The sequence below is a fragment of the Anarhichas minor genome, unplaced genomic scaffold, assembly GCF_050575085.1.
Source record: "Anarhichas minor isolate MPS153535 unplaced genomic scaffold, ASM5057508v1 ptg000042l, whole genome shotgun sequence".
Lineage (NCBI taxonomy): Eukaryota > Metazoa > Chordata > Actinopteri > Perciformes > Anarhichadidae > Anarhichas > Anarhichas minor.
Genome location: NW_027466488.1, coordinates 11,947,182 through 11,971,430, shown reverse-complemented (window position 1 = coordinate 11,971,430; position 24,249 = coordinate 11,947,182). Strand labels below are relative to the sequence as shown.

Sequence of the window (24,249 nt, the reverse complement as noted above, 5' to 3'; positions counted from 1 at the left end):
CAAGCATGAACATGTAAACAATAGTGATACCTATTTTATTCTGCTCTGTTTGAAGTCTCATTTACACAAGCACAGCACTACTAATATTACTTTACTAGGATCCAGACGCCATTGTATCCGGACCCCGGACGTACAACCAATAGATAATTGAGAATTATTACATTTTGACTGAGTGCTTCTATTTTAAATGGCACAGCTTTTCTAGCCTTTATGGCACTTATTCAGGGGTCCATAGGGTAAACATAGGGTACATCCCAAGTATTTTCCTTGCATCTTAGTCCCTGCCACCATTGATGCATGGAGAGACGGAAAGGAGAGAAACCATGCGAGGAGAGAGGAAACAAGGAAACATGTTTCAAAAGGAATGAGACATCCTTTCCTCTAAAGCGTCACGTGAAGCAACGTCTGTTTTTGATGATGGCAGCCACTGATCAGTCGGCTTTAACTGCTGTAGAGACTTTTGACAGAGTTTGTGTCTGCACACATGATCACTGTACTTATACTTATAAAGGCCAACAGTTATCATCACATTCAGAGTAGAGGTGATTTTTTTTCTCTGTAGCCTGTTACCTGATTAACAAACTGCATTGAGTGTGTGCAGCAGTATAAATACTATAATACTTTATATAGTATAAATATTGAGTATGTATACTGTGCAGCATCGATATCTACCGACGGAATGCGTTTGTTTTATTTATTAAATATTTGCTTCTGTATGTTTTAAAATTCTGATTGTGAAGTCATTATTAAAAATCCCAGAATATGATCATGATTACATAAATTATGTAAAAATCGACAAATGCTACAGCGAAGTGGATAGCTACGAACTGCAGGCCGATTAGTATTGAGGAAGATGTCGGTCTGAGGAACGTTCTTAGGATCGCAAAGAATGACGGCACGTATGAGCCTCCCTCAAGACGCACCATCACAAGAAGAATACACGAGTTGTATGAAAAGGAGAGGACTACATGTTGTGAAGTGGAGCTTCTAATTGACGACCTAGACACGTCTGGTTTTGAACGGAACACTTTACTGTCTCAAACTGCAGTATAACAACTGTTACAGAGAACAGACCGCGCTCTTGCACCCGACATATAAGTTTTGACTTATCATCATCATTGTTGTTGTGAAGAAGCACGTATCATGCTACTTCCTGTCTCTTCACAGTAAAATCACTTCCGTTTTCATGCTCTTCACAATAAAAGTAAACATGCAACAAACAATTTACACTACATAAGCGACGGCGTTACAATGTGCACCAACTGTTGCTATCACTGGACATCGTTAGGTAACCATAATTACCATAATAATGCCTATGATCATGTCTGGACTCTGAGGGTAACTTATTTTTCTATAACAAACTAGATAAAACGTTAATGCCCTGGCAGTGGCAAATAGCTTTGGTTTTATATTTGATTGGATTACATTAATGTTTAAGTTGAGATTTACAAGAAATATTTTAACTGCTACTGTGTAAAGGGAATACTGCTGTTAAAAAGCACCTTATTTGTTTAAAGTGTTTGCAAACCAAATGTTATTGCACTTTTGTTCATATAAGCAGTACTTTTAAAATAAAAGTGAGCCATACACTACTTTTGAATTCATTATTGAATTTTGAGAAGCATTGCAAATTGTATGGCTGGGAATGCGTTTTATTTGCAACTGAGCAGGAGGACTTCTTACTGGAACTGAACCGCACCGATGTACAGTACAACTGCGTCATTGAACTCTTTGTAATCAAAGAAAGGATGATGGACTTTGTCTTATAGCGAACAGCAGTAAGTGAAGTGCTTTTGTTTTTTTTACATCTGTAGTACTACTGTGTTCATTTGTCTATCTATGGTGTCGTTTTTATGATGTGGTCAATATTGTTCCCGCTGATGTGAATAATATTTGAACGGCTCGTGCTCTTTAGTGTGCGGTGGAATACTTGTTTTAGCGCCTTGCTGGATTGATTTGTCATGCTTTGTTGTCATATAAATATATGTGACTGGTTCTTGTGAGTTTGTTCTTGTCATTGTGTTAATTACATTGATTTTGACTATATGCATTGTCCGTTAATGACGCAGCATCCCGTCATGCGCGTATTCATGCACTCTGCAGTTAGTGTATTTGTAGCCCTCATCGGTGCTTCATGTAACATTTTATTTCACTTGTCAAATGTTGCAGTGTTATGTGAATATGCGTTTTTTACACGAAACAAATAATAACCCGTAGCTGGCGCGTCATAATGAGGTTATTAGGAGGAGGTTCAACTAGTAGGACAGCACTGAAGGCCCAGGTATAAAATACACGGCCCGCCACTGGTTTTAATAAAACAAAATGAATGGAGCCTTGTATAGATAAAGATAGTAAACCATTTCCAAAGGAAATAAAAATAGAACTAAATAACTTGGTAAAAAGGAGTATTGAATGACTATGATAATGAGTTTGATGAACTTCAACACCGTGTTACAGGGATAAAATATCCATAGCAGATTAAAAAATAAAAAATAAACAGGATTAAAAGCAGAGGCGTTTATCTGTTTTTTTACCTAATTGTCTTGCTGTTTTCGTGTTTGGTAATTTTCAAAGAGATGTGTGAATGGAGATGTGAAGCCTGTTTTTCAACAGGTACCATCCTCTCTAAATAACACAAACAGGATGAAGAACTTTTTCTGTAAGATGATATGTATGATGCAAGTAGCACTTTTTTACTACATTAAATCTGATTATTTTTATCAGCAGTTTGGTTTATAACACTATCCTTGTCCTAGCTTGTTAGCACCGAGGAGTTTAACTCAATTATTTTTTGCTCTGTCTACAGTATGACAGAACACTGATGTTACTGCTTTATGGAAGTATGGCTGTATAGAAATAAGATCTCTATCTGTGTGGACAGATATTGGAACAGTAATAATATAATGAATTAGACCAGAGGTCATGAAAATCTTTAACAGCATATCATCTTGGACATTGCAGACCCTGATTTTCAAGACCTTTGGCTTAAAATGATGGTATTTGATGGTTAGTGCACACTTGATATGTTTATCAGGTCTGAAAAGCAGACTGCTTTTATTTGACTAAAAGTCTGCAGAGTAGCACTTTACTCTCCAGGCATTTACTAATAATCAGCTGTCGGATGATATTACACATTTTAAAATATACCCCCTTCTCTGTCATATATAGATGAGCTATAATACTGTCTGAGAGTTGTGAAGTTTGAAAAGTCTGTAAATGACCAATATACAAAATTGCTTTTTCAAAAGCAGAGGAAGAAAGATCACTGATGGAAACTTCCCTTCTGTTTTTTCTCTCCATTTCCAGGTTGAGCAAGAGCATCAACATGAGTTCCCCCAAGCCCACCAGCCCCCTCAACCTCAGAGGGAGTCCTACCTGAGCAAACAGGTTTTCTCAATGCACCCCTTCACACCCCCCACTAAGGCCCATGTGAAAGGCCGCCCCCTGTACACCGACCTGAGGCTCACCAGCCAGTCACATGACAAATGCAGCCAGCTGTCCTGGACCATCAAGGATTCTAAACGCAACTCGGGAGAAAAGGCAAAGCAGCTCACAGCTCTGGACCTGCAGGTATTGGACTCTTCAGGCTCCCAGTAGAATCACTGGAGGGCTGTTGAGGAGTGAACTAAGCGTTGTTGCCGTGATATACTGAAACTGATTTGCAGAGGAATTTAACTGCATACATTCACAATTTTTCTAGTCGGTCTTAAAACAATAGTCAGGTGCCCATATGAAAACTGAAACAGGTTATGTTGAAAATTTATTGATTTCAGGCCATATGCCAGTGAAGAATACTTTTGTTCCTTTTTTGTACAGAAGGTGTCGCAGAGGGATTGTCCCCCTCTGTTTTTACTTTTTACATTCAAATTTGATGGTAAAAGATCCTCACCGAAAGGTAGGGACAAAAATCAACAGTAATCTGTGCATAAAAATGTATTCCAAAGTGCATCTGAAGTTGAAATGGGGCTTTAGCAGTCTGACTTATTTAAACCAACTGAGTGTCTTCCAAAGTCATTGTTATTTTAGGACAAAATCTCCTCTTTTTGTTTTTCTGGAAAGTGTTTTCTTATTGAGCTGCAGTAGAAAAGTAAAAGAAATAGTAAAAAAAATAATTGGTTTAATTTAAAGCCCAGATTGAACAGGAAAAATTATTACAGCAAGCAAAACCTGTTTCAATGTTCATATGGGCATCCAACTATGTTTTTATAGTCTGTCTGACAGCTTGCGCTTGTTACATATTTTTTCCTTGTAGATCTGCTCTACCTGTACAAATCCTCTCCTGCGCAAGGGGCTGCCCTCCTCTCAGCCCTCACTCATCTTGAAAATGACAACACCTGTATCAGTATGTTTGCTGATTTCAGTTCACCTTTCAATACAATCTCCCTATTGTAGCCCCCCGGGTTGTGTGCTCAGCCCTCTCCTGTTCACGCGTGCACCCACAAGAGCAACCCCCAACATGCTTAATGAGAATATACAGGCAAAGGGCAAGTTCTCTGCAAATACAGACACCGCCACACACTGCACACAGGAAAATAAATGGTTCTTAAGTGGTTCTTTTCAAGGCTATGTGGTTCCATTAAGACCCACCCCCAAGAGCCATTGCACTTTAGGGATGGTTCTACATGTTTGTCATACTTTTTCTTTGGGATATTAAAGGATTCTTTATTCTTGTTTGACTCATTGGATGGTGGGGTATGGTATTTGTAAAATGACCATACCTTTCCATGATCTTGGGGTGCTAGCCGATACAGTATATTGCACAATTGCAAATGTAATCTATGTAATTAGAAATTGATAATTGTCTACTGGTATGACTACAATTGCAGTAATTAATAGTTACTAGTAAAATAATAATAAAAATAATAAAAAGAGCCGCAAGAGGCCATTCCAGGTTCCAGGCTCCTCAGAGCCAAAAACAAAGCCAGTCAGCAGTGAGTGGGTTTTGGGCTTCACAGAACTAAGCAAAGTCATCTCAGTTGGTTTAATTATTTCTGAAGATGGACTGAGACCAATTTCATGTTAACAAATGACTTTGCACACTCAAAGTCCTGTCAGTCTTACGTCTTGGCATTTTGGGGACATGTCTCAACAGCTTAATTAAAGATATTCAGCAAGTTATGTGATGTTTGGATAACATTTCATCGATTTATGGCTAAATCTGCACCAGGCACATGATTGATACTGGTGTATCAACCTATTGAGGGATTTCATAATAGTTTTACAAATGTGGTTCAACAATATCATAAAACATATCCTGTAAGTTTTGTCATAATTGGTGGTTTGACCAAAAAGGCCCAAAGGATGCAGGCAATCAGAACATACCATACCCTTAGTTATTTTAACGACACATTGATAATTAATAGCTGAATTAAACAGTCAAATCAAATAACAATTCAAGTTCAATCCAGTTCTTCTGAATCTGTTCAGTTAATAAAGGAAGACAAAACTCCACTCCACTTCCGGATGAGAAGGCTGCTGGCACAACTAACCCCAGGTCATTAACTAAAAATACTCCACTTCGGGATTTACTGGTTGCCAGCTCAATAGTTCAGAAAACAGAACAAAAAAATCAACAAACCCCAAGAACTTTTGTTCAAAATAAAGAAAACAAAGGGTCACCATCCTGGATTAAGCAGCTACCGTTGTCTAATGTCGTTTAATGTCGGATCTGAGAGGAATGATGAGGAGATAATCCGATCCTATAGGTTCACAGGGCACACTTGTCTTCACCCTTTCACAGGGCACACTTGTGACCCACATGAAGACAGGGTGAGATTAGGGGAATCTTTTATATGTTATCTTTGAGTTTATTCAACGTATAATAAAAACTTTGAAAGTGAAATAAAACATACAGATGACCTTAAAATTATATTTTTGTTGTGTTTGGTCTGACACTAGTGTCAAACCAAGCACAACAAACCATGGCCAGTCACATTTGACTCCTCTCATCAGGGGGATGGCTCCTCTCATGAGCACAATCTCAAAGGTCACCATCTGCTCTTTTTTTGGTGTTTAAACATGCCGAGACATTGACATAATAAACTTTTGTTTTCTAAGCATTTACTGAATTTGCATCTCTTCATGACTGTAGAAAAATGCAGAGGTGGAACACCTGGCTCCACCTCTGCCTGAAATTAATTCAGCAAGTATGACCCTGGTTCCTCTGGTCAAAACAGAGGTAAAGGTCTGAAGTTCCTAAATAGTATCAACGCTCGTTGATACTATTTAGGACTTGTGTTATAAAAAATGTTCTACCTTTTTCAGAAATCTGCATCCTACTAATTACCTCTGTTTGTTTCATCAGACACAGGACCCCAACAACCTGGAGTACTGGATGGAGGATATCTACACACCAGGCTATGACTCACTGCTCAAGAGAAAAGAGGCAGAGTTCAGGAGGGCTAAGATGTGTAAGATCGGAGTGCTGATTGCAGCAGCTACCTGCACTGTCATCTTGGTCATCGTTGTTCCAATATGCACCATGAAAACATAAGAACTCTGATGTAGTGGCCCTGCCAATGAATGATACACTTTACTGCTGTTGTTTTCTATTTGTGGATTGTCAGCAGATTTACCGACGTAAATGTGAAATGAACGTTTTGGGATTTGACGATTTCAATTGGATGTTTTTTTTTCTATTTAACGCAGTATTGACGTCCTTTTTGCCAAGACAGCTGTTGTACAATAGAAATGAATTCATCAAGTACATAATATGTACATATATATAGTTAAATAAGTATATATACAGTGCTGTATATATACTTATTATTGTTTTAAACTTTGCACGACAGTATGAAGGACTTAAACAACTGCAGCAGATGACCACTGAACTCAATTGGATTTGTTATGGTAGTCAGCATATATTTTTATTTTCGTATAATTACTGTACTGTGTATTTAGATTTAAAATATTTTTTTAATTCTCACATTTAAAAAATGTGAGAATCCATATTTTTTCTTAATTTTTTTCTTTAATAACAGCAAATATTTAGATAAATTAAATTACTACAACACATTTGAAAATATAGATGTTTATACTCTACAAAGTACCGCCTAAATATATCTATATTTTGTTTTATATATATAAAACAAACTGTAAGGAGTTTGCATTTTGGGTGTTTTCTCTGGGTTGTCCAGTTGCGACAGCTTTCTCTGAGCTGTCGCTATTGGGCTGTCGCTATTGGGTTCATTCCCGCATGCATGCAAAATTGTGAAGATTGTTTTCATGCCGTTGTGCCTTATGTCAGAACTTCTAACATGCAACCATAGTTCTGCTCCCAATTTAAACCAACATTTCTTTAGCTGGTGTAGGTAGAGCCAGATGGCCCACAGCTTGGATTGCTATGCCTATATAGAAGCGTAATTTAATCTGGAGTTACAATAGGTACATCGCATAGGCTTCATTAGAGCTATCACTATCTGGTTAAGGGCTAAACTGTTGTAATCTATGTCCCACTCAGACACCAAGGTCCACAAGCAGACAACATACACATTCACAACATTCACAAGCCATAAATGTGCATGCGCATTTAAGACAGGGAGGCACCTACTATGCCATGGTTAACACCATATCACCATCATATCATCCCTGTAAGGCGAAAAAATATGTTACACTCTCCACACAGCACTGCCACTACAGAAGAGTGGGGATGTGAAGTATGTACCATACAGCCCCACTAATACTTGATGATCGGATTAGTGGGGCTTGATTAGAAGCTCATCGTTGTGTCATGGTGTAACACGGCCAGTAAGACAAACGCTGTTTTGATAGAGCCACGATTTGCAAGTGCCTTCTGTAATGAACGAACAGCTGTGGGGTCCTCCTTATGTTTACCATACTGAGACAAAGTGGGCGCTTGCCGGAATCGCTGAGACATTTCTTCTGCCACATTCTGATGACACGGATGGAAGAACCCCTCAAGAGAAATGATTGTTGACCGAAAGGAGTTTGTTAAAACTTTAGGTGTAAATGAGAGGCTGAAAGGCAGACTCCACTGGAGCAGTTTCTTGTTGACTGCTTCACGTCTGCAGATGAACCCAACAGCTCTCAGAGTTTGAAGCCGATTAAATATAGAACTTCCTGAAATGGTGGATTTGTTATTTTCTTTGTAAGTGTTTACTCAGGGGCATTCTGTCATAAATAAATCATTTTCTGACATCACCCATTTGATTTGAACATATTTTTCCTTCATTTTAACCTATATGAGACAGACAATGTGTTCAAATCGAAAGGGGTGAGGTCAAAAAGAGATTGATTTCTGACAAGATTTGGAGCCCTATGGCACAGAGGAAGAAGATATCAGGCTTTGATAAAAACATACACACACATTAGTAGATATATTCATTGCTGGTTTGTTTGCCAGTGGAATTTGTTGACAATAACAAAGATACAGCCTTATCCTCTAACCTTCATGTAACTGAAAACCAATACTTTATCCAGCATATGGCCCAGTCATCATTAGTGTCTTTACACTATTCATTTAGTTCATGCCTTTGATGTCAAAGGCATGAACTAAATGTAACAAATCCTAACTTGAATCCTATAATGTCCATCAAAGAGAAGTTTATTCAACTACATTTGCATTTTGTTAGTTAGGGATGTTGTTGTATTTGACTACATATTGTTGAAAACGTTCTGATATGCTGTTCCACTTATGCATGTAAGCATAGCTGTAAATATACATATCAGTATAATCCTTTAATCTTTACAATAATAATAATAACAGAAATCTACACAGGTGTCATGAATCAATGTCAAACAAGAGTCTAGTACAACCAACCAGTCAGAGCTTTGTTGGTGGGCTCAAGAATGGGGATGTCATTTTCCAACATTGCTAGTTTCCTACAAAGTTACAGTGAAGTACACACAGCATTGCATCCTTACATATTTTACTAAAATCCATTTCAATTTGGCAACTGTACTCAATCAATACAGATTCATTTAAGATTGTGTTTGCAATCTTAAATGAATACAGATAATACAGTAATATTGTCCAAATAATATATAAAACAAAACACTATTCAAACAATAGCTGAAGTGCTATTGTTTATTAGTAGGCTCTTGATGATCTGATTTTGAAAGGATTAAGGCACCTACTTAATTCTAGTGTGAAAACTGGGTTTTATATATTTTTCTGACTCTCTATACAGCTTCAACTTATTCAAAGATGTTCTTCATAAGAGTGGATTTTGTGAAAATAAACAGTTTCAAAGATTTTCTTCAAAAAAGTGGATTTTGTGAAAGTAAACTGTTTCAAAGATTTTCTTTAAAAAAGCATCAGATTCTAATGAAAACATGAAACAGTGAAATCAACTGTCCTTAGCCACTTTTTTGAAGAAAATCTTAGATCAAAGATTGTCTTCAAAAAAGTGGATTTTGTGAAAGTAAACATATTTTCAAAGATTTTCTTCAAAAAAGTGGATTTTGTGAAAGTAAACAGTTTCAAAGATTTTCTTTAAAAAAAGTGGATTTTGTGAAAGTAAACAGTTTCAAAGATTTTCTTCAAAAACGTGGATTTTGTGAAAGTAAAGTTTCAAAGATTTTCTTCAAAAAAGTGGATTTTGTGAAAGTAAACAGTTTCAAAGATTTTCTTTAAAAAAGCATCAGATTCTAATGAAAACATGAAACAGTGAAATCAACTGTCCTTAGCCACTTTTTTGAAGAAAATCTTAGATCAAAGATTGTCTTCAAAAAAGTGGATTTTGTGAAAGTAAACATATTTTCAAAGATTTTCTTCAAAAAAGTGGATTTTGTGAAAGTAAACAGTTTCAAAGATTTTCTTTAAAAAAAGTGGATTTTGTGAAAGTAAACAGTTTCAAAGATTTTCTTCAAAAACGTGGATTTTGTGAAAGTAAAGTTTCAAAGATTTTCTTCAAAAAAGTGGATTTTGTGAAAGTAAACAGTTTCAAAGATTTTCTTTAAAAAAGCATCAGATTCTAATGAAAACATGAAACAGTGAAATCAACTATCCTTAGCCACTTTTTTGAAGAAAATCTTAGATCACAGATTGTCTTCAAAAAATTGGATTTTGTGAAAGTAAAGTTTCAAAGATTTTCTTCAAAAAAGTGGATTTTGTGAAAGTAAACATAGTTTCAAAGATTTTCTTCAAAAAAGTTGATTTTGTGAAAGTAAACATAGTTTCAAAGATTTTCTTCAAAGAAGTGCCTCAGGACAGTTGATTTCACAGTTTGATGTCATTTTCATGAATATCTGCAGCTTTCAGCACTTTACTGGCTAGAGATGCATTTTCACTTTTTATGCTCTTAAAAGACGTTTCAGGCAGAGAGGAGGCCAAAAGTTGATTTTGTGAACGTAAACAGTTTCAAAGATTTTCTTCAAAAAATTGGATTTTGTGAAAGTAAACATATTTTCAAAGATTTTCTTCAAAGAAGTGCCTCAGGACAGTTGATTTCACAGTTTGATGTCATTTTCATGAATATCTGCAGCTTTCAGCACTTTACTGCCTAGAGATGCATTTTCACTTTTTATGCTCTTAAAAGACGTTTCAGGCAGAGAGGAGGCCAAAAGTTGATTTACTTTGAAAAATCTCTTAATTAGTACAGTAAAAATGTTTCAGAGATGTCTCAACACATATACATATGTCATTGTGTGTAATTATTAACAAATATGTTTTTATATCAACTCAAATATTTAAAAAATTGCTTTTTGAATATATAATGTACGAATTCTACTTTGGAAAATCTTAGTTTAATAAACATTTTTAATTATTGGTATGGGTGGAGTCAGAGATGTCCAGAAAAGAAATAAATGAGTCATTGTGTGGAATTATTGAGAAAAGTATTTTTATAGCTGCCTAAAAATCAGTTATTTGATGTTTCCGTAGAAATGTTGGACTTTTACTTTGAAAATTTTCTTAATTGGGATAGTAAAAATTATTGTTTTTTGTAATGGAATATACAGAGATGTCTTGCATCAGTCATTATCTGGAATTATTGAGAAAATACTTTTTATAGCACTTCAAATATTCAGAAACTGTTTCTTGGTACAAATGTAGGACATTTACTTTGAAAAGTCTCTTAATTGGTACAGTAGAAATGATTGTTTTTTTTAAGGGTGTAGTCAGAGATCTTCTGAACACATATCTATCAGTCATTGTTTGGAATTATTGAGAAAAGTCTTTTTATAGCACCTCAAATATTCAGAAATTAGCTTTTTCAATGTAGAAATGTTGGACATTTACTTTGTAAAATATATTAATTTGGTACAGTAAAGATGTGGTCAGAAATGTCCTGAACACATGCATATCAGTCAGATATTATTAATTTAATTATCTTTCCAGCAACCCTCAAATCAAAGAATAAATACACTTCACGCAGTTGTATTATCCCTTTAACTCACGAGATGCAGGTAAAATTGTTTGTACTTAATATGAATATAAATCAATTAATCTTATTTCCATATATGCAATTTGTATTTACACTTTGTTGACATCTTATTTTCAAAACCGGAAGTTGTCTCACATCGATCCCTCCGCTAATTTCGCAAAGTATTTTCTTATAGTTCTTATTTATTAGTATTCTTACACACAATGATTAATAAATTGTGGTAAGATACATTTAATTACATTGTCATATCTATTATTATTAATATCTATTCCTCAAGAATGTGAAACAAAAAAACTCGTATGACGAATGTGGAATTTGGATGTAAATAAAGATGGGGAAAAAAAGCACTTCCGGTTCAAGTCTACATTAATCCGAGCGGGCACAGTTGTTACTGATGTGCTAAAAACGTCTGGATTAAAGAAACCCGATAATCTAATCCAATCCCCTGGACACCGAAGAGACGACATGACGACCACCATCAGCACTCAGCGGGGACAGGTAGCAGTAACGTTCAACAGGGAGCTCTGCGTCACGTCAACTGGGAGAATCCTAGGCAGCCAGCTAGGCGGAACTAGCCTCCGTTTATCAACGCCTGCTAATGAACCAATTTCTGTATTAAACAGCAACAAACAGTAGCACGCAACCGTGTACAACACTGACACTATCACCTACCGATAGCGAGGAAATGTACCGTTACGGTACAACGAGCTAATGTTAGGTTAGGTGAACTATTGTCATCGTCTCTGGGATTAGCGTTAACGTCAATAAACCGCTACAGCGGCTCGTACACGGATTAAGTTGCCAATAAAATATCCGGATCACAAACAGTTTGGGCTCCACAGACAACAACAACAACGAATACAAGTGATCGAACTACCGAGATTGTTGCCTATTAATCTAAAGTCATTTTCAGACTGTATGTAACGTTAACTAAGAGAAGCCCAAAACTAGTCAAGTAACGCAAACTGATAGAAGTGGAAGTAGGCCTTGTAATCCTAGAGTTAGAATTCAAAATAATCTACTGTAATGGTGCGTTCACACCAAACGCGGAGCGAATTATTCGCGCGAGTAGATTACATACAAAGTATATGCACAGACGCGATGAGACTGGAGTGACGCGAATTTGCGATGGCGCGATTGACGCGAATTCGCGTCAAACACCAAATTGCCCCAAACGCGTGAGTTGAATTTTTTGACGCTGTGGCGCGATAGCCTATCAGCGTTGAGATGTTTCTCCTGTCATCACTGACGTCCTGCCGTTGTTGAATCAGGGAATAAATACTGTAGCCGTCTGTGTTCACCCAGAGCTCTACGATACCTCATATCAATAGAGACCGGACCAAACTATGTGTATAAATGTGTGTGTGTAAACCATATGGTACAAACAATGAATAGACGCTGCCGTATTTACGTCTGATGACGTTATTCGGAGTGTTGGTGGAGCTGCTACAATGTTAGCATAGCCTAGCACCGATCGATCCGAGCTTCAATGAGAAGACAAGTACAAATCGGCATCATTACGTAGTTATTTCAGAGTCCCTTTTTGTCGGTTTATTGCCGTTGAATCACAGCCAAATCAGTTTATTTTGTGTTCATACAGCTTTATTTTGTAGTAAACAGCGACGTGTGGCTTGCTAGACACAGTGATTACACCTCGATAAAATCCACTGAGCTCCTCTGGACAATGTTATGAACCCAGACATGACAGCGTTTAGTTTCCCGGGATATCTGTGACTTCCACAACACGTACTAAGCAGAAATATAGGTTATTTTTCCATGGTTAATGGCTTTCAGGGCGATAAGCCACGCCCCCTCTCCGGCGCGTCCAGCACGATTCGATTCGCGCGATTCACGAGAATGAACACAAATAGTCCCCGGCGAGACCGGCGGCGCGAATGACGCGAATTTGGTGTGAACATGGCATAAGAGTGACTTGAGAAGTACCGTTAGACTAAAGACTGCCATGTTCCAGTGTCCTGTAGGGGTGGGAATTACCAGAGGTCCCGCGATACGATATTTTCACGATACTTCGATATTTTCACGATACTGCGATATGCTGAGTATTGCGATAACATATATTGCGATTTATTACTTTTTTCAACTTCAAATTATGTCCCCAAAGATGTTTTATCTAATAAGATAAAGTTTTCAGTCTGTTCATCTCACTTCAATCATTTTTATTGCAGCAAAATAGGATTGTCAATCAGACAGACTGACCAACAATGTCATAAATGTTGCATGAACCTGACAAACTGAACTGTTTGTATTACTACATAGTCCAACTTAAATGAATGCAAACGTGTCTATAACTTATATAAGTAGGATATTGGAGTTGTATAACTCAGTGTAACATGCGATGTGTGGACGTCAAGGCAGAGAGCCAGTTATGCGCTGCACTCTCCCCATGAGCCTGGCTACTGTTGGCAGATTTAACACCCGTTGTGAGGCCAGATTGAGCGTGTGAGCGAAACACTTCACTTGCAGGAATCCCGCTAACTGAACGGCAATGCCCACGTTAGAAGCGTTGTCGGTTACAACCACCAGGTTTTTGTCGGCAATCCCCAATTCTTGTGCTGCATTTTGCAGAAGGTCTGTAATGTTTGCCCCGCTGTGACTTACGTGTACTGCTCTAGTTTGGAGAAAATGTGAGACAGCAGTTGCCAGTCCTCTGTGAGATATTGTGCTGTTACAGTCACATAGGAATCCACTGCGCTTGACGTCCACGCATCGCAAATTAATGCAACTCTTTCTGCTGTACTCAAAGATTCCTCAATCTTCCTTCCTTTAAGCTTCGCTTCTCTGTAGAGCTTGGGCACGGCTGCGTCGATGAAAAAACGCAGCGATGGTGTCATATTCATGTCCTTCTTCCCTTCCTTGTTAAAAAATCCAAAATAAGTACAGACGTCTGATTTAAACGCGGACGGTGCATTTCTGATTTCTTTCTCCGATGTCTCTATCTTTGTTTTGACCAAATTCCTACCAATCATGCTGACCCGGCACCTCTGCTGACCTCACCAGAAAACAACTCGGCACCATCTAGTGGACTGAAAAAGCAATTTGTTTTTTTTCTACTACCAAAAAGTTTATAGTTTATATAATAAAAGATCGATACTTGGCTTCCGTGTATTGATACTATGCTGTATTGATTTTTCCCCCTACCCTTAGTGTCCTGTAACTGTGCTTATTCCATTATAGATGTGTAGTCCCACCCTCAGATCAGGTGTGAGCCACTGGATGTGTCCAGACACTTACACCACATATTTGGCCAATTACGTTTTTTAATCTCACTAATTAAGACATGTGGTGATATTTCATCACGAATTGCCTATTAAATGCAGGTGTCTGAAGACTGTCTGCTTGAAACATATCAGTTATTTCCACATGAATAAAAGTAGGCCGTGTTTTTCATATGCATAATTTGCTGTACATGTTTCTGTCTTGCTGCAACAGGCTACATGAATGATTGTGATGAGTTATTACTAGTTAGCATTAACACAACAGACACACTTCCTGCTTTCTGCAATCAGTACTCTGATGTACTGACCTCAGGCCAGCATGGAAAAACAAATGTGAGGCCAAGATTGCTTTGTTTCATCTTAATATCCTGCTGTAGCTTAATCACCCAGTGAAATATATAATACATTTTCCCAGTTCAGTCCTGAGTCCCTGTGTTAATTGTTCATCTATCTTTTGCTATATGCCAAATACACTGTGTGGCTCATCGAGGACCTTGTACCCGTGAGTGGTTTGGACAGCTGAAGATGTTTGTTGCCACTTGTTCAGGATGTTTTCCTGATGTAGTGTTACTTCAGTTACCCACAGTTACTTCAGGTCATGTCTTTAGGGAGGTTTAAACAGGTGTTTAATGCTTTTATTTATTTATTGTAGTCACATGTAGCATTTTCAGCCCTAATTTCATACGTGCAGTTATCAAGGTACATCGCGTTTGAACTGTTCCTTTGTCTCTTAGCATTGTCAGTCTAAATCCCTGTATGTCTTTATATGTGTATAGGTGTATATCGGGGAGCTTCCCCAGGAGTTCCTTCGGATCACTCCCACACAGCTGCAGCAGCAGGTCCAGCTGGATGCTCAGGCAGCCAGGCAGCTGCAGTTTGGAGGCTTAATAGGCACCGTAGGGCGACTCAGCATTACTGTGGTCCAGGTAAGCATACCTCAGCTTTGCTGTTAGAAATAAAACTGTGTCTTATTTGAATATTTGTACTAATATGGATGATAGTATACTGGTCTCCTCCTGCCATTTTCAACACGGATTTGTTGTTAACTTTGTAGAATTATCAGGTATTGGTGACTAGAAAGCAATAAAACATATGCAATCTCCCGATTACACATTTTTACTGAAAATTGCCTGATAATCATCTACAGTAAAACTTTACTTCCTGCTATGATGGTTAAACTGTAATTAGTCTGTGTTCCCTTGCGTGCCGAATGATCCGTACAGACCTGACTGATCAAACCTACGGTCCATTACACCACTACCCCTGGTCATTTTATAGGGTGGGAAGCACTGATTGAACTTTTTTTGTCCCGATACTGATGGCAACACCTGGACTTTGGGTATCAGCCGATACAGAGTACCGACCCGGTACCAGTGTTAAGCTGTATCCCTCAATGTGTAGAGCTGACTGGGATCATTCTTTTACGTGTGAGGAAACATCAGGCTTGATTTAAAGCTTAACTTCAATATTTCTTTACTACATTTGTAAAACTGAATGTAAAAAAATACATATAAATGTACTGATTTGTTATTTATTAAAACTTTCATCACAATACTTGATTCAGCGATTTGAGTCGTTATCGGACCAATATCCTATATCAGTATTGATATTGGTGCATTTGTAGATGTCCAAAATGCTCCCACACTGGAGATTTAAGGCACTTTCTTTGGAGGATTATAAGGCTGGAATGTTGGTTCCATCTTTTTCATAGCACTTCAGGTGAGTGGCACGACTCGCTCAGACACAAAACAAACATGTTACGAGACTTGCACAAGAGGAGGTATCACCGCACGCACAAACAATGTGACTCTCCAGGTTCCTTTTCACAGGGACAACATAGATATGGTAGCTTCTACAATTCTTAATTCTCAATAATACGATTATGAGACTGGTGTTATCTAACTGCGGTGATGGCAAAATAGGTTAATCCTGACATCCCTAATGCCACCATCCACAGGCAAGTTGAACTGTGACAGTAGCCAAATGGAATGTATCACCTAACTGAAACCACCTTGTCTGTGTTTCTGTAAAGGCCAAGTTGGCTAAAAACTACGGTATGACTCGGATGGATCCGTACTGTCGGATCCGACTGGGCTACGCAGTCTACGAAACACCAACTGCTCACAACGGAGCCAAGAACCCGCGCTGGAACAAGGTGATCCAGTGCACGATACCTCCTGGGGTGGACTCCTTCTATCTGGAGATTTTTGATGAGGTGAGGAGGTGGAGAGGGTTGCACAGGCCACACTTGTTAGTCTGTCAGATTCAGCTGAACTACAGCCTCTACACCAGGGGTCACCAACCTTTTTGAAACTGAGAGCTACTTCAAGGGTACTGAGCAGTACGAAGGGCTACTTGTTTGATACAAACTTCCTGAATAACAAAGTTGCACATATCACCTTTTAATAATAATAATAATATATGTGAAGAGTCATGTTAATTATTCCTCACAATAATTATTAACAATGATTGTGTATTTTGTTCAAAATCGCACCTGTTATATTTTTGTAAAAATGATCACTTCTAAAAAATTTTAGGAAATCATTAACTGTCATATCTTCACATCTTGGTTTGTACTAACCACTACCTTCGTAACATTTTTGAACAAATCATGAACTCTGTCCCATGTTTATACAAATTATCAGTTATGTAAGATAAAAAAATCAACTCTTTCACATTTTTAAATGAATCTTATTACATTAGTACTAATCACCACATTTTGGGAAATCTGGGTCAACTTTGCATTGCGCAATGAAGCCTGCATGCCGGCCTGTAGTCTGTCGTCACCGACACCAGCTTTATTTTGGGTACCGTTTTCTCCATGAAGAAACTAGTAACCAGTCTCGTCTATAGCCGAGGGGGGATCCAACCCTCCGAGGCACGCGAGCGTCTTTGGTCGCCTGCGTTCAAACCTCTAGTCTGGGCCTTTTCGATCGTACTGCGTTGACTCGCCTCTACCCCCGCCACCCACGAGTTGTTGCCATTCGGAACCTGAAAACCTAGTGCGGTGCGGCGGCCTCTTCCTTTTAAAATCTACATGAAGTGTTTTTGATTCAAAATGAACAGAAACTACAATTTTTAGACGGAGCTCCATGGGGACTAGTGCTATTTTTAGAACATGCCTTGCATGACTCACATGGTCCCTGCGGGCGACCAGGCACCGTGTTGGCTACCTCTGCTCTACACAGATAATTAGATGATTGTCAGTTCAGTTTTCTAATTTCCTGTTTTCTAATTTACTTAAATCATGTAAATAAGCTATACATTTTATACAAGCAGTAATAATCAAAAAAAACATTACTGGCCTGACAGGAGCCATGGGACAATTCCAACTGCCGTGGGAATTGTTTTTCACAACTGAATTCAAACGTCAAAATGTCTTATTTATAACTTCTGCTTATTACGATGTTGTAAACCTGTCTACTGACAAATGGAAGAAACACTTTTCATCTTTTCATGTCATGGACTTTTGTAATTCATGAACTCAGTTTGTCAAATAATCGATAAATGTGGTTGATACAATGCAGTTGTGGCAGTTGTGTTGCCCTGTCAATGAATATTACATAATTTTCATCTGGTTATGAATGTTATGAATATGGAAAAGTCAGACAGTTGTGGAGTGTGCAGCAGGTTTAGTTGTAGACACTGACCTCTAGTGGCAGCTCGTGTATTTCTTCGAGCTACAGTAACTGGGTTTAAACTAAGCCACATCTTTTCTATGAACCACAGCTTCTGTGCATGGCATTCAGGTTGAAGTGACACATGTTTTGTTCCAGACAACAGACTGCTGCTAATGACAGAGCAATGGCCCCTCTTTCCTTTGCATGTGTGTATTACTCGTGAGAATGTCGTTTGTTTTCTGTTTCCATGTGTTTTTGCTGCCGTGCCATCCAGAGAGCGTTCTCCATGGACGACAGGATAGCGTGGACTCATGTCACCATCCCTGAAGGCTTGAGGGAGGGCAATGTGGTGGACGAGTGGTTCAGCCTCAGTGGCAGGCAGGGCGACGACAAGGAGGGCATGATCAACCTGGTGATGTCTTTTGCTGTAAGTAGAGACAGACTAAACGTGTTCGTCCTCCACTTGTCCTGTGAGGTAGAGAGACCGCACACAGGTTCTCTGGTAGTGTGGTCAGTGTGGATGTACATTTTAAAGTCCTCCTGGATCACTTAAAGACATCAATTTGCAACTCAACACTTTATGGAGGAAAAGCTTTGCTGCACTGACGAGGCTTTCCACAAGCATATGGAGTAGCCAGCTAGGGGGAGTTTGCCAGCCTGATTGGGAATATCACCACAAAGCAAGGAATCTCTGTGTGTCTTTGCATATTTTGAGAAACGGTAATCTGATCTACTTCACACTGAGCCCGTGTCTTGCAGTGTCGAACTACGTGCAATTTGAACACGCAATAAAGAAGCGTACATCGCTCTGAGTAGCACTAAGTAGTGTACAGTTGAGTTGCATGTTTTGTAAGTACCTTGGAGGCCTTTTGTAAGATATTTCGGGGTACTATGACTTTGAACAGTAACATAATTCTATAATCTTCAAATCTTAACATCATAAGAAATCTTTTTACGAAAACGATTTTTTTAACAGCATAAACCCTGATTTTACGTAGTGGTATATTTAATTGTATAAATAAAAAATATAGTAATATAAATATTTGGTGTTTTAAAGCTTTAGTCCTTACTTTCAGTCTCCACCCAGCCCATCGACTCCCACATCTTTTTCAGTTCAGTATAGACATACACGGCCAAAACAAGCTCCTCCTCCATTTTCTACAGTGACATCACCAGCGCTTTTCTGAAAAGTTCAGAGATTTTCATCTCAAAGCTTTCGGAGCGGCCACACCTAAAGGTCAGAAAAAGATGCTCCTGCAGCACTGTTCCTCTAGGCGGCGGCATGCTGCCACATATGCTCCTCAGACACTCGCACTAAGAAACAGATGCTATTGGTCCATTATTAGTGTGTGCCATACAGTATCTCGTAATCTGACAGTATTGTGAAGTACGAAAAGCTAAACTGAACATGAATAGAGGCTGAATATGTTTGTTTTAATTGTCTTTCTTCAGTCTCCCGGCTAAAAGAGATGAACACACGGGGAAACCTTCAGTTTGGGATACATGCTTAACTTTATTTTAAGTTGCACTCCGTTTTTGAAAAAGACACATCAAATTGAGCAAATAATAGGTATAAAGCACACCACAGTGTTTCACATTAATTACCTAGACACTGGCGGCCTGCCATAATCTATTTTACTCCACCATAGTTTCATAATGAACATTTCCCAGGGGCGGGAGTATAAATGCTTGCTCCGCCCTCTCTCCCTCTCCCTGCGGGGACTGATGGAGCACCCTGTTCCCGGGACGGACTGTTCTCAGGCCGCAATGTTGGCAACCCTCCCGACCCGTCATGAGACATGGACCCCATCTAGTTTACCATGCTTTCTGCAAAATCACACCTGCATGCGACTAGTTTCTCCATACAGCTCCAGAAGCGGTCATTACCAACAAAGGATTTTGTACGAAGTATTAAATATATTTCAGTAAGCGTGTTCAATACTTTTTCCCTGTGTCATTCCATTTTATTACACATAACTTAATTTCTGAACTTATTTGTTTGGTTTTCTTTGTATGTGTGGATTACTTGGGTTGTTACGACATCTGGTGAAAAGTTCATGTGAATAGCACCTTTAGAAATATATTTACTGAGAAAAATGGTGACGCGTTCAATACTTATTTACTGTATAGTCATTATGCTGAATGGCCCATTTCCAATAATATATTTATGGTAGGTCATTACATTGTAATTATTGATGCATTCATGTGTTCAGCATTTTAATGTTGCTAATAATTAGGTTATTAGGTTATATTCACCAGAGTCCAGAAAATGTCGTGACTAAAGCCCAAAATATGTCTTCTGAACAACTTTGGAATATATAATTCTCTGGATCTTTTGCATCACTAGCAGCTAGTTCTCAGACCCATACACATAAACTCTGGATTCGGCTATTAGCATATTTTACAACTTTTAGGACCTAAAGATTTAAATTAAATTGACCGGTTTGGCCCCCCCATGTTGAAATGAAACGTGCTCCCTGAAGATATCATCTGGTAAAACATGTTGAGTACAAGCACTGAAGCTCTTCATCTTCTCTGTGTCTTCTGACCAGTCTTTACCAGCAGGGATGATGACTCAGCCTGTGGTCCTAATGCCCTCTGTGTATCAGCAAGGAGTAGGATATGTGCCCATTGCAGGTCAGACACACACACACCACCCAGTCTGTGAAAACATGTGAAAATATTTTCTGTGGGTTTAGACGAGCTTAGGCTTGTAAACTACAAATACAAAATATATGTTTCGCATTGGATACTGATGCATTTCTTCATGTTTATTTCCAAACCTTGAGTCTGCTCCATTTAAACTGGTTACATCAGCAGTGTGTGTCCTGTGTTGCTAGGAGTGCCGACAGTCTACAACCAGGGCATGGTGCCCATGGCGATGCCCGCAGCCGTGCCAGCTGTTGGGGGCCAGGGGCCCCTGTGCAGCGAGGAGGACCTGAAGGCTCTGCAGGACATGTTCCCCAACTTGGATAAAGAGGTGGTTCGCACTGTGCTGGACGCACAGCAGGGCAACAAGGATGCTGCCATTAACTCACTGCTGCAGATGGCTGAGGAGCTCTAACTGCAGAACACAAGCTCACACAGACATACCAACACACACACACACATGCATGCGCACACACACAGACATATAAAACAGTTCTGAGACTGTCCACTCTTTGTACACACAGACTCCAAGCTCGCCCACACACTGCAGCCATATCTGAGCTCCCTAGTAGAGATGTGTTTCCTCTCCCTTTATTGACTTGGTTTAGGATGATATCAATGGCAGATGTATTTGAGAAACTCACGTCGGGATGATTCAGGTTTATATCACAGTCTGTATTCATCCAGCTGATCCCAGGGTTTGATTTGCACTGTTTGAGCTGTTGTGAGTCAAGTTCAGAGTCCATCTTCTGTTGATGTTGATGTTATTTTTAATTTTCTGTGTAGAACATGTCTGTAGTAACCTGCAGTAACTTCTACTGTTTCATATGTTGCTGTAAAATGTTCAGTGCATTCCAGATCTGATGGATTATAATTGATGTATTAAATTATATAGAGTTCTATATGGTGATGAGTGTTGAGAATGAACACATGAACTGAACAGTGATATCAAATAATTTATTTGCAAAGTTTTGATCAAACCCATTTTCAATCAGTTGAGTTCATGAAGTCATTTTTAAAATACTGTCCGTTTAATGCTCAGCAGGATGTGGTCTGTGGAGTGTTTGAGATCTGCACAGGGACTTGGGTAAAGTGGACACCTGAAGAATGGATTTTGAGAGCTTGTTGATGCTTCATAGCTTGATGTAATGAACTGCATCGTCTAACACCGAAAGCAGACATGTTTAGTCTCCTTGCTTTTAAGTTTTTCTTTGACGATTGTGGGTTACAAGGTCTTGATTCAAATGTGCTGTATGCCAAAGGTTTCATTGTAGAGATGTCTTTTCACTTGTGATTCCAAAACCATCATCATTTTATTCTGTCATGTGATTTTCAATTTATTAAATTAATAATTAATGTCAGCCCTGCAATAGTTTGGAGACCTGTCCAAGGTCAACCCTGCCTTTGACCAATGACTGCTGGGATTGGCTCCGCGACCCTGAAAAGGATAAGCGGTTATAAATAATGGATGGATAAATTAATAAATAGCAATTATTAATTTTGAAAGATTCCTGGCAAAAACTGCAGGTGTTTAGTTATTCACATGACAGGTTGAAATAGTTTTATGACGGTCTGAACCAGCTGGTATCATGTAGCTGTGGGAAGGGAAAGGCTTTCTGTGAGGTTTAGGACTCATGGTGATCCAACCAATGAGACAACAGGACCTCCCTATGTGTCCAATGGTAACAAGAGCTGAACTCAAGCCACTTGAGCTCTTCAGCTAGAAAACATGACCAATGCCGAAAGGAGCATCAGAATGAATAGAAGACTCTTTGTTCCAGAAAGATTACAAGATATAGATATCGTGAAAATAGTTTTTCATCTTCATTTATCCATCCATCCAAGTGTCATGAGTATACTTTGTCAGGAATTTGCCGGTTTGGTAACCACACTTTCTGAATAAGTTTGAGAAATGTATAGTTAAAGAGATGAAATGCCTGCAGCAGCTGACATGTTGAAAGCTGGCTGACCCTAAACTCCTGCATTCAGCTCCAGTTCAGTCTGACACCCTCATCAACAAGTCAGCAAAATGAATGTCCTCTTACACTAAGCAATGTTTGAATAGCCAATAATACAATCCACAAAAAGGCAGTGTTGAATGAACGCCTTCTGACAGTCTCTGATTAGACACTGTAAGATCCACAAGACATTTGCATTGTTTTAAATAGTACAAATCGGACTAATCAGCCACAGGTGACGGTGAGTGGACTGGTTATAGTGGGACCAGAAAGGCTGAGTGGAGTGGTTATAGTGGGACAGAGACTGAGTGGACTAGTTATATAATGGCACAGGGAAGCTGAGTGTACTGGTTATAGTGGGACAGAGGCTGAGTGATAAAAAAATGAATGTTATATTCTGTCGATTAATGTTGCTGCTTAAAGAAAAAATCGTTCAATATTTGCAACAGAGACAACACTTTTACGTGTGTTATTTTGCCACACATGCTACACATGCTACAGTATAAGACTAGTCGTCTCATTGCACAGACAAGAAACACTGAAATTCATAATTCAAAAACACCATTCAGTCAACACACAAGAAACAACAACTGGACATCTGTTACAGGGCTGTGGTTGCATTTCACATCACATTAGACTATTTCTGGCCACTGAGCGTTTCTTACCCACAAGCTGCATTCATGGTCCAAAAAAATTGACTTGTTCTTTTTAGTGTTGCTTCATATTGAGAAGTATATATAGTAGAGTAACAGTCCAACATTTTGTGAAATGAACCACATGAAGCAGAAAATATACACATGGCATGATACTAGTAATATTATTTTATTCTAGTAATGTTGTGTCTGATGAAGACATCTTTCACGTTGATTGAATGTCATAAAGAAAGTTAGTGCTGCACTGACTGCTGTGATTGATGCTCATTGCTCATTTCCTCCAGGTGGAGGCGCTGTAGGACAAACAAACAACTAGTTTCTGAATGTTTTCATGAGAACTAATTCTAGTTCTAACAGAGGTAACAGGTAACAGAGGTAACAGGTAAACACGTTGTTGTAGTGTAAAAAGGTCCCGCTGTGTTACTCAGGCTGCACTACAGCGTCTATTCTCAGGCGCGATCCCACTACTGAGTGGCACGGGGGCTTTGACCTGCTCCGTCTCCGACCTGGATCGGTGCACCCCTCCTTAGACGACCTGGTGGTCCCGGGCTCCCCCAGGAGCACCATATCGATACCGAATTTAGTGAGGACACCCAATCTGCATAGCCCGGTGCAGCTCAGAGCTCCTGAGCTCAAACGATCCTCCAGTGTCAGCCTCCCGGTAACTTGGATTACAGGCGCGCGCCACCGCACCCGGCGAGAGAGTTGTTCATTCAGAAAGATTTGGGTTTTTACCAACGTGACGTCATTAGGGGGATTAAGCGGAATCTCGTGATGAAAACAAAAGC

General features: G+C 39.0%; 2 protein-coding genes across 2 annotated transcripts in view; both read left to right on the top strand.

The window, feature by feature from the left end:
* Nucleotides 1–6,701, top strand: part of minar1 (membrane integral NOTCH2 associated receptor 1) — a 40,089-nt gene extending 33,388 nt beyond the window's left edge. Inside the window, exons 3-4 of the mRNA XM_076110197.1 lie at nucleotides 3,313–3,570; nucleotides 6,305–6,701. Coding sequence (XP_075966312.1) covers nucleotides 3,313–3,570; nucleotides 6,305–6,493 — 447 coding nt within the window. The 3' untranslated portion in view covers nucleotides 6,494–6,701. The remainder of the gene's footprint in view (nucleotides 1–3,312; nucleotides 3,571–6,304) is intronic.
* A 4,962-nt stretch (nucleotides 6,702–11,663) lies between these two features.
* tollip (toll interacting protein) lies at nucleotides 11,664–23,709 on the top strand. Its single transcript, XM_076109905.1, has 6 exons — nucleotides 11,664–11,843; nucleotides 15,358–15,507; nucleotides 16,614–16,796; nucleotides 18,476–18,628; nucleotides 20,754–20,838; nucleotides 21,042–23,709. The coding sequence occupies exons 1-6, from the start codon at nucleotides 11,811–11,813 to the stop codon at nucleotides 21,263–21,265; spliced, it is 828 nt and encodes a 275-aa protein (XP_075966020.1). The 5' UTR covers nucleotides 11,664–11,810; the 3' UTR covers nucleotides 21,266–23,709.
* Nucleotides 23,710–24,249: the final 540 nt, after the last annotated feature.